The 17,794-nt window shown below is 41.3% G+C and overlaps 1 protein-coding gene across 1 annotated transcript in view; it reads left to right on the forward strand.

Annotated features, from left to right (window-relative positions):
- The window catches only part of kcnh2b (potassium voltage-gated channel, subfamily H (eag-related), member 2b), a 241,070-nt gene that overhangs the window by 204,408 nt on the left and 18,868 nt on the right, over positions 1 to 17,794 (forward strand). Inside the window, exons 7-13 of the mRNA XM_030756201.1 lie at positions 5,676 to 5,855; positions 6,545 to 6,648; positions 6,883 to 7,021; positions 10,386 to 10,540; positions 11,932 to 12,026; positions 12,275 to 12,415; positions 14,522 to 14,721. Of these exons, the coding sequence (XP_030612061.1) occupies positions 5,676 to 5,855; positions 6,545 to 6,648; positions 6,883 to 7,021; positions 10,386 to 10,540; positions 11,932 to 12,026; positions 12,275 to 12,415; positions 14,522 to 14,721 (1,014 nt within the window). The remainder of the gene's footprint in view (positions 1 to 5,675; positions 5,856 to 6,544; positions 6,649 to 6,882; positions 7,022 to 10,385; positions 10,541 to 11,931; positions 12,027 to 12,274; positions 12,416 to 14,521; positions 14,722 to 17,794) is intronic.

The following is a 17,794-nucleotide window of genomic DNA, read 5'->3' on the forward strand; positions in this document are numbered from 1 at the left end:
TACCACCTATCTTAGCATTTTTGCTGGTCATGTAAATCCTTTCATGGCCTTATGGCTTTGACCTCTTTCAGCTGGATAATGCAGCCTGCCACGAAGCAAAAATGGTTCAGGAATGGTTCGAGGAGCACAACAACGAGTCTGAGGTGTTGACTTGGACTCCAACTTCCCCAGATCTCAGTCCAATTGAGCATCTGTGTGATGTACTGGATAAACAAATCCAATCCATGGGTCCTCCACATTAAGGATCCCTTGCTAACATCTTGGTGCAGGTACCACAGCACACCTCCAGGGGTCTAGTGGAGTCCAAGGCTCAGTGGGTCAGGGCTGTTTTGACAGCAAAAGGGGGACCAACATAAAATTAGGCAGGTGGTCAAAGTCATGCTTGATCAGCATACAGTATGTCTCCAGTGTTTTTACAAGCATGGGCATTACTGAATTATCAAAATAAGTAACATTTCTATCTTTCTATCTAGACCAACTCTCATGTGGCTGACATCACACCACAGAAGTGAAGAGAGGTTTTCATATGACACACTCTCTCGTGATACTTTGAGCTTTTGGACTGCAGTTGATTGAAAAAGTTCCTTCCGCCAACTCCTTCAGTATAAATTGAAACAAAGAGCCAACTGAAAAGACTGTAATGAATGTTTTGCTATAAATATCCTTATAACTGAGCTCAGAGGAGGTTTTCTTCCTTTATCTGCTTTCTTGGACTAAAGTTTTTAATTCTCTTTTTGTTATTGTCCTTTTTTTTTTCAAAGTTTACACTGATCTACAGAAGCACTCGTGCCAGATGAATCTCACACAATGTGAGAAATGAAAGCCTTCCAAAACCATCAACACCCCTACCAAGCAGATGGTTGCTACGTGGTGTCTAACTGCCTTTGGCTGCCATTAACCGTTGATGTTGTGCGGTTTCTTTTTGTTCACTCCCCTCTGAGACACCACAAAGTTTTCAGCTGGCAGGGTGTCAAGATTGATAAACGTAACAGTGCAACTTCAGAGAGCTGAAGTGAAGGGTCGTCCAACTCAAGATCCAAGGAAGTTCATCTAAGCTAAAAGCAACTTGCGCCCGTTAATAAAACTAAACAGTTGTTATGAGCTGCCTGTAAAATGCAGAGGATGTCACCACCACTTTGGTTGCACGAGATAAGAAACTTTCTTTCAAATGAGAACTATACTGTAAGCCGGTTGTTCAGGTGTACTGTGACTTTCCAGTCAGTTACCTTTTAATCTGTCAACTTTGTGTGGAAAGCACTGGGGTGTGTAGCTCTGTGTGTGCCAGCACCTTTGGCTCAGTCTTCTGCACTGCTAGAAGATTTGATTGAAGATTAATGATGGAAGTAGCTTTGGCTGTTCAGTCATCAGCTATTTTTTTTCATGGCAGCAGCTGTATAAAACACCTCCCAAGTGTAGGTGTAGGTGTGAGTGTGCGCTATTTAAACTTTGTTGCCTGTAAAAAGGTGAGTCATCCCCTTCACAGTCCCAGGCTTTGTGTGTTGCTGTATAAATGGGCTACCTTTTCTTTACATTATTATCTTTGTTCAGTTCTTGTGAGCAAACCATCCAGCAGGTCAAACGTTGTCATGTCTTCTTGTTTATCCCTTTCTTTATCTTTCTGTCTCCACACTCCTCTTTCTTCTAATTTCCTTAGATGTAGTATTTACTCTCTGGCCAGTTTAGCTTTATCGATTTCTTGCTCTAAAAATATGAATACAACGAGCCTTCCGTAATGCTTGCATTAGCCCTCTGGCATCCTGTCATTGCACTGAAAAGTGACTTTTCACTATGTAAAGAGAATGTGATAGCCTTGATGGTTTTGGTGCATACCAGGTATCTGACAATTTGGATTTTAAACTTGATTTCTGTCTTGTCATCGCTTGTCCTCTTATGTCTCTCTTCTCACTCTAAAGCCCACAGTGTCAAATAAAACAAAGCTGACACTGAAGCAATCTAATGGACAGCCTGAGCTTAGGCTTGTGTTTGAATCTTGTGCTGTCAGCCTGTATTATGCCAGCCCAGACTTCAAATTGCCTCTTAATGTCTAAGCTAGTTAATTTTGTCTGTAGTTTTAAGCCAAGCAGTTAAGTAAGAAAATTTAGTCCAGTCAACCCCCAAACCCAGCATGTCAGAAGCAGTCCACATGAATCCCATCAGTTTCAGGGATAAATATTAGCAAAGATGATGTTCTCCAGTGACGCTGCTGTCTCCTAGACTGGAGGATTTCCACTCTGTAGACCACCATCAGGAACAAACAGCATGTTGTGGGTGAAGTGAGAAAAACATATCGTCTTGATAATGCAGGTGGACAGCTCTGTAAACTGCTCCTCTCCTCGCTGTAAGACTCCCCCCTCCAGTGCTGTCCTCAAATACAACTTGCCCTAACTGCAATTAAATGTGTCTTGACATCTGCACTTTTAACAGTCCTCATGGCAGTGTTTTTCAGTTTCACACAGATGGCTAAAAATATCCCGCGAGATACTCCAGGAGGGGACGCACAGCTGAGAGGGGCACTTGACTGAACTCGAGGGGTGTGTGGGTGCATTATTGAGCATCATGTGGGCCTGTGGGCATATCTGGATTCAGAAGTCCGAATTCTGAAGCACTGCCTTGGCTCACGTACAGAGAGGACACACGCTGAAATATTACTTGCTTATTTTTAATAAATCAAGAAAATGTTTTGCTGTGAAATGTATCAAAACAACTGTTGAGGAAATATAAAGAGAATTGGGGATATCAGATAATGGCACGTTTGATGTTTTCGGGCTGGTTTAATCATAGTTGGGTATTGAGCACACTAGGTAAAGATACAGATAGTGATGTGAAGGAAGCATGAAGGAGGAAGGTTCCTGAGACTCAAAGAGAGTAGGATGACTGAGGATGAGAGAATGTAGAAAGGAATGAAAAGCCAGTGCTTTGAGCTGGAGAAGAAAGAAAGGTGAGACTGGAGGCGGGATGAATGGTATTAGGTCACAGGACGAATGTGTGAAATGTGACTGGGGTGCTGGGGAAGAAGAGAAGGAAATGGAAAGGTGGACCAAGGATTGCTGGATGGAGGACAGGTACAAAAAGATGAAATTAGAAAAGACGAAAGATGTAACAGGTCAGCGGGAGGCCAGGGAGAAGCAGGAGCATGGAGTGTAGAAATGAGTAATGAAAGCTCAGCGGAGTGCACTAGAAAAAAATGAAGAGGTGAGAGGAGGTGAAGGAAGAGTCTTGAGCAATCTGTCCCATCAAGGAGCAGAAGAAAAAGACACGTTTGTTTCCCTTGCTTTATTTCAATAAATTTGGTTTTCCTCATTCTACTTTATGAACATAATTTTGTCTTTACTTTGTTGTTAAACACTGTATACACACACACACAGACACACACAGTAAAGAGATTACAAACTTGAGCTTAGAGTAGACTCTGAAAACGCAGATGTCTCCTTGTGTCGTACATTAACACTGTGATGATTCAAGCACTGCTTGCAAAGTCAAATCTAAAAAAAAAAAACACATCAATCAAAATGTACCAAAGTGAAAGCAATCTCTTTTCTTTCATCTCAAACACTTTTTTCTGTCATAAAGCTCCTCGCCTGGTCACATCCATCCTTTTCATCACCTCTAGTCCATAGTTGTCAGTGTGTTGGACTGCATAATCAAAAAGCTGTGCTACTCCAACTAGAAAAATTTTAATAAATCTGTAGCTGATTCAGTTTTGGTTGGTATCCCCTTCATGGCTGTTAAAGGTTCCCAGCACTCCTATTACTTTGGCTCAATCCTTAGAATTCCCATTCTGAGCCATTTGTCTTGCTGATCTGTAGTGTGTGCTAGACTTCCTCTGTTGTTGAGAATGGTGACTCTCCAACTTGAAGTCCATTTTGGGGAAGAGGACAAAGTAGCCAGGAGACGAATGTGGTGAGTGGAGTAGGTGGGGCAGTAAAGATTTTTTGGCCTGGCAAAAAAAAAAAAAAAAAGGTGTGCTCAGGGCATCATCATGGCAAGCAGCACATTTGAGGCTTTTTATGCCAAGTGCTCTTCCTCAGACACCTCAGGAGGTTAAAGTAGATTTGTGTCACAGTAAAACTCTTCAGATTGCCTCTTCAGGAGCTTCACTACATTTTCGCTTTTAACAAACTTGAATAAATACCAAGGTTTAAAAACAATGCTTGAAAAATAAAAGAAAGAAAGACAAAAAGATGGAAAGGGACAGGCGCAGTCCTTGGATTTACTGTAAATTCAGTAAAATACAATTAACCAAGGCTGGTTTATGAACAAACACACTGAATCTGAGTGTCAGAAGACTTTATATCCTGATCTGATTCTCCTCCTTCAGCCTTACACAGCGTGGTGTCTTCCAGTGAATGGGTTTAAGCTAGAGACCCGGCTCTTGTTGCCCCAGTGTTGAACCACCACATGAAAATTGGACAAAGACATTCATGTTTGCGCTCTTATATTTGAAATCAAATATCCAATTCAGGTCAGAACGGGAGCGATCCAAATGTAGCAGAAGGTCTGGAACACAAGCAGCGGTTCACAAAGGGCCAGATTTGACAGGAATAGTTGCCAATTTTAGATCAGGTATGCTTTTTGCTTTTTGCAGGCACAGATGTGGAGCTTTTTGATTACGCTTTGCATTTAATATAAAAGTGGTATGTGTGAGATCAAGGCATCAGTTATCAAGCCAGCCAACCTAATGCTGATTGTCCTGCTGCCTGTGTGGGTACACCACACAGCTCCAAAAGTCAGTCAAATTCACTTCTAGATTTGTCATATGCTCAGTGTTTCTATGCCCTTGCTTTCAGCACAACAGTCGAGCTTCGCTGTTCACTGTGCGATTCTACCAGGCAGGCTGTTTTAATGACTCTTTACACTGATTCATTCCTGCTTTCTTCCAGGCAGAGTGCAGTCCAGGAGATTGAATACATTACTGCGAGTAAAGCTACTTAGAATTGCACCATAGCACCCAATATTTCACTCTTGGTGAGCTTTTGTGTGAGATGGGGAAGAGAGAGGAAAAGGATCTGAGTCTGTTTGTATATACAGTATGTGTTTGAATGCTTATATGTGGTTCCTTGTCACTTGTCACTTACATGGTAAAGCATTTGCATCAGAGCCACTGGTACAGAGAAATATGACAGGAATCATAGCTTTGGCGCGCGTGTGTGTGTGTGTGTGTGTGTGTGTGTGTGTGTGTGTGTGTGTGTGTGTGTGTGTGTGTGTGTGTGTGTGTGTGAGCCTGGTTGGAAATTGGCTGACTGGTATGGTGGCCTTAAAAGAATCAGTGCCTTCAGAACAGGTCTCATCATCTTCTCTGGGTTGGCTCTGTTGCTGTAATTGCAAAACACTGCTGCTGTAGCCACTGAAGACAGACTGCATAAATGAATGACTATGTATATTTCATGAAATCACTATATGTTCAGGATGTTTGTGTGTGTGTGCGTGTGTGTGCCCATAATTTGCATATTCATATATCATATATTTTGGATCTCAGATCACTGCATCATCTTGCCGCGAGACAGTTTCTTCTCTTTACTTTTCCTCTTTTTCCCTGCTTCACACACACACACACACACACGCACGCACGCACGCACACCTTCTTCTACCTTTTGTCTCATCACTTCTCTTCCACTCTTCTGTGTCCAATTATTGAATGTCTGATCAACCCTCTCTGTCTTCCTGTCTCCACACAGGTGCTGTCTCTGGGTGCAGATGTGTTACCAGAGTACAAGCTGCAGGCTCCTCGAATCCACAAATGGACGGTGTTGCACTACAGTCCCTTCAAGGCGGTGTGGGACTGGCTCATTCTGCTGCTGGTCATCTACACCGCCATCTTGACTCCCTACTCAGCCGCATTCCTCCTCAATGATCAGGTAAGCTCTTACCAAAGGAAAGACTCATTAAGTGGATCTAGTGTGTGTTTCCTTGTTTTCTGTCTCGTGTCTACTGTTACTGTGGTGGATGCTCATATTAAAAATGACACTAATTTTAAATAATAATAAGGTCAGCGTATGTGCAAGTAGTACCTGTGAGCTCAAAGCCCAGGCTTTAGACTATTCTAAACAGTCAAGTTTCAGACAGTTATACTGCTTTGGGCTCTGTATGATGTCACTGAGAGCAGATATCCCTAATATTGTCATTTTGGGCACACAGGTCTGGCTGTAAGCAGAGAAGTACCACCAACCTGCCCCAGTAGAAGATTAATTAGACTTATTTGAATTTTGATTTTTGCATACCTGCTCCAGTGGAGTCCAAAAATAAAAATATGGAGTTGGAACTACTGTAGGTCCTTTTTAATCAGCCTGCTGCCAGCTGAATTGAATTCATAAAGCATGATGACAAATTGCAAAACTTTGTCCCTTTTTCATGTTTACATAGGGTTGCATATGCATATGTAAATGGTCTTCAAACCCTGAATGCTAATCCATTTGAAAGATGTGCTTTATTTTTAGCCTTAAATACAGTTTATGATTTTCTTCTTCTGTCTACACTTGTTTTCTTTGTTTTTTGTTGCTCTTTCCTCTCCTCTCCTCTCCTCTCCTCTCCTCTCCTCTCCTCTCAGGAAGAGGTAGCCATGCACAGTTGCATTTACTCCTGCTCTCCTCTCAATGTGGTGGACCTCATTGTGGACATCATGTTCATTATTGACATCCTTATTAACTTCAGGTAGTCAGATTTGGTGCTATTAAATACAAATGTGAAAAAATATCTAATTCCCAATCACTATCCCTCTGCACACATTATTCTGTTAATTAGAGTTGGTTGTAAAAGAAGAAACTCTCCTTGAGGCATTATTCAAAACCAAATTTTACAGTCAATTTTACAAAGTTGTGTCAAAAATATTGCACCAACAGCTATTATTGTCTGCAGTTTTTACATAATCCTCACTCTTTCTCTCAGGACAACATATGTAAACTCTAATGACGAAGTGGTGAGCCACCCAGTGCGTATAGCTGTCCACTATTTCAAAGGCTGGTTCCTCATCGACATGGTGGCTGCTATTCCCTTTGACCTGCTCATCTACCGCAATGGAGAGGAGGTATGTCACGATGGAGGGAGATAGAGTGCTGCCTGTTTCTATACTGCAGTGAATTGCTGAGGGAGGGCGGAAGGAAGACACCAAGATGAAGTGGTAGTGAGATGAAGGGGAAAAAACAGAGACAAATGGTGCAGTGACATCTTGTCTGCCATCTCTGCCAGTGTTTTTATGTAATGCAATAAAGTGAAGATAACAAGCAAAAAGATGAAAAGAGAAAGGTAGAGGGATGGGGAATAGGAAATAAAGAGAGAGGCAGAGGTGGATTAGTTTTTGTTTCATAATTTAATTGTCTCCGTAGGGAAGTTCATTTGTAGTCAGCCATGACCAAGCATCAAAACAAAACATGTCTTACATCAGCACAGAGTACACAAGACCTAAAACTCATCTCTGGTCATCAAAATTGCATTTTTTTTTATGAAATTAATGCTTTAAAATAGCTCAGGCCTAATTTTATATTTTTGCCTCATGTAGTATGCAAGGAGCTATGATTAGGAGATTAAGTCCCAACCTCTCCCTCTGCATCTGCAAGCCTCACTCATAGCGTCACTGACTGGAACGACTGGAACTCAGTGCTGGTCCAAATTACCAAAAGTGTGTGTTTTGTTTGTGCAGAGATAAAACAGGAGGTCCAGAACACAGGACACTGTTCCAGTGTCAGCAGAAACAAAAGGCCATGGAACACTTAAGAGACACAGGAGTGACTGCAGCCCAAAACTATCATCACACATGGAGCAGTTAGACAGACTAGCTGTCTTAGGAAAACTTTTATTCCCGAGTTGATGACAACATGACGAGTTGTCGTCAACTCACGTATGCCTTCATCTATCTTCACCAATCTTTCCTCCACTGTGTTCTATGAAGACACAAACAACAGCAAAACAACAGGAGAGACTCACACTGAGTTGAAATGAGCCACAGAGCCAGTACTAGCCTTCAGCTGAACTGCATTATGTTAAAGTTAATTTGTTCCTGACACGTTAGCTAAAACACACAAGTTGACCGGATTAGTTCCTAATGCTGCAGTCACAGTAGGGAAAACAGTGGCTGGAGACTGTGAATGGACTGGTTCTTATATAGACATGTTGCATTCACACAGTCATACAAGCACTTGTTTTTTTTCTTCTACATCTAAGTGCTTTCTAGCTACCATTCACACACATTCACACTCCGATGAACACATTGGGAGCAACTCAGGATTCAGTCTCTTGCCCAAGGATACTTTGGCATGCAGACTGGATCAGCCAGGGATCAAACCACTAATTACTGCGACCGTGTGCAATGAACTTGCGATCTTGCCAGCTTTGAAATAGTTGCTTCAAAGATGGGGCCACTTGCAGTCATTTGACAAAGCAATTTCAAAGCAACTTCAAATCTTCAAAGCAACTTTGGTCCATCAAGACGGTAATAAAATGGCCAGAGTCAGTCTGCTATCAGGTGATCTTGCTTTTATATAAGAATACAGCCAGAATAGAACCAGCTGGAAACCAGTTGAGTCAAGTCTCCTATTGCAACGAGACGCGTGACAGAGCTGTGCGCATTGGTGCAGACTAACTCAGATGGATTGCAACGTGTTGGCGATCTGTCTGCATTTATAAACTAGACAACAGTTATGTGCAAACCTTCACCAATCTGTCTGAGAGTGATTGCAGTTGGTCTGAGTCAGACCCTGATTACTTGCAGTCAAGCTGCCTCTGGTGCAGTAGCCTTGCAATTGAAAGTAGTTGTCACAGCTAGTTGATCTAAATTGCTAAATGTGAAAAAACTCAACACAATCACCAGATAACCACCAATTTTTCCTACTTTCAAGGAGGTTTCTGTCCTATTTTTACTCTAGTATGACTGTGTGATAAGGTGTGTTACAAATAAATAAATATATCCGAGTACGTGATTTGGAGACTGTCATGGGTATGCTGCAGTTTCCAGGCAAAAATTCCCAGGAATGGCCTACATTTATTTCACTTGTGCCTTCTATTATATTACAGTAAAAACAACACTGAGGTATGTTAAAGTAGAACGTTTTCATTGCAGGGGGCTTTAGGGGGACTCTGCAGCAAGCAGTACATTTTTGAATTTGAAGTTATGATACAGGTAGCATACATTACCCCCTCAGATTTCAGACCAGAATATTATAGTAGATACTAATTCAGGTGCCTGATTTTCTTGCAGTTATTATGTAATTTCTTTCTTTTTTTTCTTTTACCACAAACAGCAAGTTTTATCCTTTTTTTTTACATAAAATTTGATCCACTTTTCACTAAATCCTGTGGAGGATTTAGTATCGTAATTCCGTTGCAAGAGGAAAACTGAGAAAAATTCTCAGAGTTTCTGCTAAAAATGTAGGTCTCATCTACTCGTTCTCAGAAATCTGTTGAGCAACAAATAACTTTACACAAATGTAGTCACATGCTGCGCAGCACTTCTCACGTATATAAAATTAATGATGTGTCAATAAAAAAAGGGTTGTAGCGCTAATACAGAAGCATGTGGAGCAGTATGTTTCAGTCTAGCTCAACCGTTGAAGAGAGACTGGGTAATTAAGTTCTGCGGCTTACTGGATGATTGAAGAGTGAACTGATGGAGGTGTTGGTTTGATATGTGAGGAAGTGGGAGGTGGGTGTCTGGAGAAAGAGGTGGGAGTAAAAGGAAGGAGTAAGTGAGTTGCATTGTAGCACGCTGAAGCCACTGAGGATACGTCCCACACACTGAGGATTTAAAACGCTGAGGTTAAGGTGATCACAAAAACTCAGCTAAAGGTAATTCCACTGACTGAGTGTTATCTAATATGCAACTATAAATAACTGGACTTATGTAAATGATAGAAATGATGTGTAGCAATTAAGCCACCCCTTTAAGTTAAAAAGAATGAAGGTGGGATTTCCCAGTTTTGAATACTGCACGGGGAAAGCTTTGCCAAGGTTCACTCCACTGATACTGCCCAGAAGGAGTCACTGAGCCAAGAAGTGGAGCTTTTCCTCAACAGACAACTATTATTTACTGTTAGGACACACACGCAAACACACACACACGTACAGCACAGGACCAGGCACTCTGCCAGCGCAGTAATCATCCTGTTATTTATTTGTTGTATGGACATGAAGGAGCCAGCTGAAGTGGAAAGAAGGGGGAGTAGAAAGCCCACAGTAATGAATGGGAGTCAGGATTTTACCACCTCCTCAACAGTGAATCACATCAGGAAAAGACCACAGTTACACCACCTGTGTGTGTGTGTGCAAAAGTGTGTGTGTGTGTGTGACAGGATGACAGCAGGTGGGAGTGCTGTGAGGAGATATCAGAGCCAAGGGACTTTGTTTCTGCCATGCTTAACAGTATCTCCACTTTTCTCTTTCTCACCCACTCCCATCAGACCACCACTCTGATTGGCCTGCTGAAAACTGCTCGCCTCCTGCGGTTGGTTCGTGTAGCCAGAAAACTGGATCGCTACTCAGAGTACGGTGCAGCTGTCCTCTTCCTTCTCATGTGCACCTTCGCCCTCATCGCTCACTGGCTGGCTTGCATCTGGTACAATACCATAAACTTCTGATGAATCACATAAGATTCAGACTGTCTGTGAGTGCAGAATCCATACAGCAGAGATCCAAATACTTATTTTTTTTTCTCATATTGATGATCTTGATCATGCAACATTTAAAATAATATGAGCTATGAGTATAGCTTTGGTCTAGTACAATTTATTCAAAATTACTTAGGGCATTCAATAAAATATTCCTATTCTGAAATATACAGTGATCAATAACTATTGTAGGTGAATAGATGTTTAGAAATTATATTATTGATGGGTACAGCTTTCAAAAACCAACAGGAAGTCAGGAAGGAAGGAAGGACGGAAGGAAGGAAGGAATGAAGAGGGCTTTTTCTGCAGCAGGAGTGTATAAGACTCCTGCTGCACAAAACATCCCCCAAACTATGATGCGTCCTCCTCCAGACTAAGCAACCTGTTCACACACTTTTTTTTTTAAATCCAATCTGGCCTGGACTCTAATGTTTGCTGTCAGAACAAATGAAATGAAACTTTATCTTTAATACTATAGAAACTTTACTGTCATCTCTAAAATTATGTTTGGAGTTTTCTTTCTACATGTAATGTTCCTTAGCAGCTTTCTCCACTGCAGAGCTGGCTTTCCGTCCACATTCTCTCAGGCAGCAAGGCATTGTTTGCTAAGAGAGTACCATGTCCTGTTCAGCAGGGAATTGGCAAGCAATGCAAGCTACAGGGTTGAATTTTCATCCTGTTCTCTTTTGCATTTGTCTTACGTGGATGATTAGCATTTTCTGAAGAACTTGAACCTGTAAAAAAGAACATTTTCACATGACTGCATAGAGTACTGTGAAAAACTACAACAATAACAACCCATGATTTAGTAGCTTGTAGAACCACCTTTAGCAGCAGTAACTGTTTTTTGTATGACTTTATCAGACTCCCACATGGTTGTGGAAAAATTTTGGCCCAGTCTTCTTTCTAACATTGCTTTAGTTCATTGAGGTTTGGGGTCACAGCTCTCTTAAGGTGCCACCATGGCATTTCAATCGGGTTGAAATCTGAACTTTAGGCCATTGCAGCACCTTGACTCTTTTCTTTTTCAGTCATTCTGTTGTAGATTTATGGGTGTGCTTGGGATCATTGTCCTCTTGCATGGCTCTGTTTGGGCCGAGCTTTAGCAGTCAGACAGATGGCATCACATTTAACCCTAGAATAGTTTAGTGGGAGTTCATGGTCTGTGGTGCCCAGGTCTGTGGCTGCAAAACAAACCAAAATCATCACCCTGACTGGTTTTCATTTGTCATCTCTGCTCTATGAAACTGATATAGCAGAAAATGGGTTTGCACTTTGATTAGTGTTATGTCAAAAAAAATCATTTTTGTAATGCTGTTTTTTGGGTTTTTTTTACCAGGTATGCAATTGGTGACGTAGAGCGGAACGGTTCAATAGGCTGGCTGCACACCTTGGGAGACCAGTTGGGGAAACACTATAATGATTCTATCCCAGGTACTGAAAACCAAAGCATATCATATGTAAACTGGTGGCACAAGGATAATAATACCTGCACCAGTGAGCTCAGTTCTGTGCAAATTAACAGAATGACATGATCTATCTATTACATTCTGGTAAATGCATTAAATTTTAGTATTAGTAAAGGATCCAGTGTTTCCTTCTAACATTATAAAAACAAATGAAGAACAAAATAATCAACATCAGAAGGATTTGTAACCTCTCTTTGTAAACCTCCACACCAGGTTCAGGGCCTTCCATCAAAGACAAGTATGTGACAGCGCTGTACTTCACCTTCAGCAGTCTGACCAGTGTGGGATTTGGAAATGTGTCCCCCAACACCAACTCTGAGAAGATCTTCTCCATCTGTGTCATGCTCATTGGATGTAAGTAATGATTTTATGGTACAATTAGCTGCTTGTTTGCTTCAGAGCATGATCAAGGAAAGTTTTGTAACAAATAAAAACACCATAAATAATATAAAGTAAAGTAAAAGTAACTGGTAACATACCTACAGCACAATGTGAAAGCACCAAGTGGAAATACCACTCACAAGGGCGCTCTGGGTTTAACCCCTTAACTGGCAGCAAAAAAATCACCTGACAAAAACTACATAACACCCTCTGGTTATTATTGGCTCTGAACAACCCATTTCATAGCCTATTAACTGGCTGCGTCTGGTCCGCCGGCCGAATGAAGTGCATTTATATGGCAGGCTAGACCCGCCCATTTTGACTGACACCTCATTCGGCCAATCATGTTAAGAAATGGGTTTCCCAGAGCCAATAATACTCAGAGGGCGTCACGTAGCTTTGTCAGGTGATTTGGTGCAGCCAGTTACATGATTGGCCGAATGACGTGTCAATAAAAATGGGAGGGTCTAGCCTGCCATATAAAAGGGACTACAAACGGCCCGTCACCGGGCCCTTGCCAGTTAAGGGGCTACAGAGAAAGGAGAAACTATATTTCACCTGTGTCTATCTGGGAAACTCCAAAAACTAGCTGCAGTGGTTTTTGTTAGATGATTAAGCACTTGCCCTGGATTATTATTAAAAAAAAGATATGATCGTGTCAAAGATCAGACGCAATAAAGGCGGGACAAGATATCTCAAGTGCTTTCCGTTTCCATTATTTTACTATGAAAACAATTTGTGCGTGGTTGGAATTTGCAGTGATTTCAGTCAGACAATAACACAACGGGATAATGTGTTGAAGCAACATTTGTTTGCAAGGGCTTTCTTATATATGTAGTCTTAGAAAGTTGAGGAGTTTTAAATCACAAAAACAGCAGGTCATATTTTTCCCCTGAGAAGGCGAATCATGTCATGATTGTTTCATAAAAACACTAACAGAGATTGTAACATCAATTCATGCTTGGCAAGTTAACTTCCTCTCTGCAGAGTGATTGCCTCTGCAGGCTGGCAGCACCATCAAAAAGTTATTTGATGTTTATTAGTTCCAGTCTTGATAATTTACTCCTAATAATATTAGAGTTATGCTATATATATCCAGGGACTTTTGTATATACGGGTAGTAACTGACACTATCAATGAAAAATTGACCCTGTTTTTTTTTTGTGTTCTCCTGTACTACTTTTAACAACTACAAATCTTGTACAGTTTTATAGAGAAATGAATACATGAATATAATGAAAAACCCGCAGTTGTTCAACAAGGTCATTTTGTTTCGATTTTATTTGGGGCTGCGCTCCTCCTCCAGACAGCTTGGCACTTTCTTGGCCTGAAACTGACCCGAGGCCTGTAAAATTTCCATTACTTAAGGACAGTCTTCTGTAGGATATGTGCTATGAAATTACAATGAGCATTACAAAACTTAAAGGCAGAGCTCAGTCCTATCCACTTCGACATGCATGTGCAGACATTTAAATACACACTTTACACAGCATTTTCAGTGGTTGATGTAGACAGTGATGGGAGCTGACAGAGGTGGAGAGGTTAGCGGGATCCAACATGACAACAGGACAAAGCGAGCAACGCTCATGTAGGATACATTACAACACAAAACTCTCTGCCCTCTACAGACAGAAGTCTTTTAGATTAGACAACCTGCTGTATTGTTTCTCCAAAAGACGCTTTTGCCAGCAGAATGTGTGCTACAGTTTTGGAGTCTACTTTGTTTAAATATGTAGATTTCAAAACTCTGTACTGGAACTTAAAGTCCATGTATGTAATTTCCACACTCCAGCTATGGCGCATGTGCTAATCTGCATTATTCACTATATTGTACCTTCAGCTGTTTGAGCTCCCACTTCCCCTCTTCTTATCTTCTCCACGCCTCTTCCCAACAAGCATTTCAGTGTCAAGCACTCTGTGCCTTTTCAGATGGAGGAAACAGCCAGCCAAAGATGTTTACAGTCACATCACTGTATGAATTCTGCTTTAGGTCCATACTGTCTGTTAATGCATATCTTTTTTTTTTCTCACTCTGTCCTTTTGCTGTTCTCTTTTCCTTCTCTTCCCTCCCACCTCCAGCCCTCATGTATGCCAGTATCTTCGGGAATGTTTCGGCCATCATCCAGCGGCTGTACTCTGGGACTGCCCGCTACCACACCCAGATGTTGAGAGTCAGGGAGTTCATCCGCTTCCACCAGATCCCAAACCCACTCAGGCAGAGGCTGGAGGAGTATTTCCAGCATGCCTGGTCCTACACCAATGGCATCGACATGAACGCTGTGAGTGCTGGTCCTCACGCACCTACACCTAATCTGTTAATGTTATGGAGCGAAGTGTGAACGCACATATGTCAACGCACAAAGGCTAGAGGAGTATTTTGAGCCTGCGTTGTATATTAATAGGCTGAACAGAAGACTTTGTCTCAGGATGCATGGTCTGACACATCAGAGAAAATATGAATGCTGTGAGTATCATGAATATGCACACACTAGATAACGAGGGCAGGGAGAAAGCTTTACAACATGCATGAAGCCTAATTTACACACACACATGTTAGTCACGTTGTTCAGGCAGATATGATTTGACACATATTAAAGCATGAGCGAAGCGAAGCTAATTTAAATGTGTTTTACTGCCAGAAGAGGAGAACACATTTAGAAACACTTTCAAACAAGCCACCCATGGGCACAATGAGTCACATCTGTCAGTGAACACAAACACACCTATATGTGATATTGGGAAGACACATTCATGTAGCCAGATGTTATCATAAACATATCACACACTTAAGATGCCCATTTTTAATACAGTGCTTGAATAAGTGCATGTCATCTTTAATGTCATTTTCTGTATGTCATATGGTTTCATTGAACAAAATATATGGATTTATAGGCATTTAAAAGTCACCTCTATAATATCTACAAATTGTAAGGTCATAACATACACTTTGTTCCTAATATATCTGCTCAGAACTTCATTAAGAATTTTCCAGCATCCAAATATAGTTTAAACTTCAGCAGTTGGAGCACAATCAGAAGCCCATTATTGTCTGTGTAGCCACACACAAGAACAGAGGGACTCTGTTTGGGTGCAAAGTCCCAGTGTAAACACAATACTCCATCACTGAAATCCTGTTTCATTTCAGTGTAATGAGTAAACCACTGAAGTAGAGAGGAATCAAGTTTGCTTATCACCTTTGTCTGTCCCTTCTTCTTCCCACATCATGTTACTCTCCTAAAGGCCCGGTGAAGTGTAGGGTTGTGAGTAGACTGGATTTGAGATTGTTTACTGTAATCATTATTATGACTGTGTGGCACAGAGCTTGTCAGTCTGCCTTCACATTGAATCAGCTGTGACCTCTTTCATTCATGTCGATGGGTGAGAAAAACATGCAGCTCTGATGTGAAGGTGATTAAATTAAAAAAAAAAATTTTTAAGCGGGAGGAAAGAGAAAGAAATCAGTGTGGGATGTCTGTGTACTGGTTGCTCACACTATGTTATTTAAATTTTAATACACTCACCAGCTTTTGGCTCACAAAAGCTCAGTCTGAACCTGATCAAAACACAGCTGTTTTCTACATTTGTAACTGTGTGGTCAATGAGAGGGGATATTCCTAATATGGTCATCCTACTTGCTGTTCAAACCTTCTTTCTATGAGGGTTAGGCAATCAGATGACAGTTTAAAGGAAGGGTAGCTTTAAAGGGAGAAGAGCTAAAATTACTTGTTTCAGACACTGGGTTAAAAAAAATCCTCTATAGCAACGTGAAAGACTCATTGTCAGTTATCCCAAACACTTGATTGCAGTTCATGCTGCCAAGAGTGGCACAATCAGTTAGAGTGGGGGGGGATTATTATTCAATCCCCTGCTGAATTTGTAAGTTTGCTCACTAACAAAGAAATGAACAGTCGCTAATTTTTATGGTAGTTTCATTTTGGAGACAGAATATCAACCAAAATTCCAGAAAAAAAACACATTACACAAAAGTTATGAATTGATTTGCATGTCTTTGAAATAAGTATTTCAACCCCCAACCCAGGCAGAATTCTGGCTCCCACAGATTGGCTGTGTACCCATCTGGCACACAGATTACAACCAATCAATTACAGATACTCCTGACCTCAGCTTGATATGTGTATGAAGCACACCTGTCCACAGAATCACTTTCTTCCATTCCAACCTCTCCACCACCATGGGCAAGACCAAAGAGCTGTCAAAGGACATCAGGGACAAGATTGTAGATCTGCACAAGGCTGGAATCGGCTGCAAGACCATCAGCCAGAAGCTTGGTGAGAAGGTGACTACTGTTGGTGTGATTTTTTTGAAATGGAAGAAATATAAAATCCCCATCAATCGCTCTCAGTCTGGAGCTCCATGCAAGATCTTCCTTCATGGGGTGAGGATGATAATGAGAAAGGTGGTGGAGCATCCCAAAATTACACAGGAAGGCAGTGGGCAGTTGGGACCACAGGAACACCATTGGTAATATGCTACACTGTAAGGGATTGAAATCTTGCAGCACCCACAAGGCCACCTTGCTCAAAAAGGCACATGTACAGACCCATCTTAAGATTGCCTGTGAACATCTGAATGATTTACAGAAGGCCTGGGCATCAACTCGACTTGCCATGTTTAGTGGAATAGAAATGCTGAGTATGACCCAAAGAACATTATCCCCACAGTGAAACACGGAGGTGGAAATATTATGCTTTGGGGCTGTTTTTCTGCTAGGGGTACAGGATGACTTCATCACAGTGAGGGGCCAATGGATGGGACCATGTACCATAAAATCTTGGACAAGATCCTCCGTCCCTCAGCCAGAACACTGAAGATGAGTCTTCCAGCATGACAATGACCCAAAACATAACACCAAGGCAACAAAGGAGTGGCTAAAGAAAAAGCATACTGAGGTCATGGAGTGGCCTAGCCGGTCTCTGGATCTCAGTCCTATAGAAAATCTGTGGAGGGAGCTGAAGCTTCAAGTTGAGGATTTAGAGAGTTTCTGTAGAAACTCTGGATTTTTGGTTGATATTCTCTCTCTCTCCATTAAAATTAAACTACCATAAAAATTAGAGGCAGTTCATTTCTTTGTAAGTGAGCAAGCTTGGAAATGTTGAGTTTGGCTTCTTTCACTTTGCTGTTTGCAGTATGAGGATTATTTGCATCTCAGCTTATCAGAGCTGTCATAACATTTAGGACATATTCCCCATACTTTAAAAAAGTGAGCCTTTCCAAAGAAGAAGAAAGTAAGATTTTGATAAATAGTAGTGAGTGTCTTAGAACTTCAGAAGCTTCCCTCTTTCTTCTTCAGTTGCTTTCTTCCCTCATTTAATTTTTTTTTAATATGTGACC

The sequence above is a fragment of the Archocentrus centrarchus genome, chromosome 20 (assembly GCF_007364275.1).
Source record: "Archocentrus centrarchus isolate MPI-CPG fArcCen1 chromosome 20, fArcCen1, whole genome shotgun sequence".
NCBI lineage: Eukaryota > Metazoa > Chordata > Actinopteri > Cichliformes > Cichlidae > Archocentrus > Archocentrus centrarchus.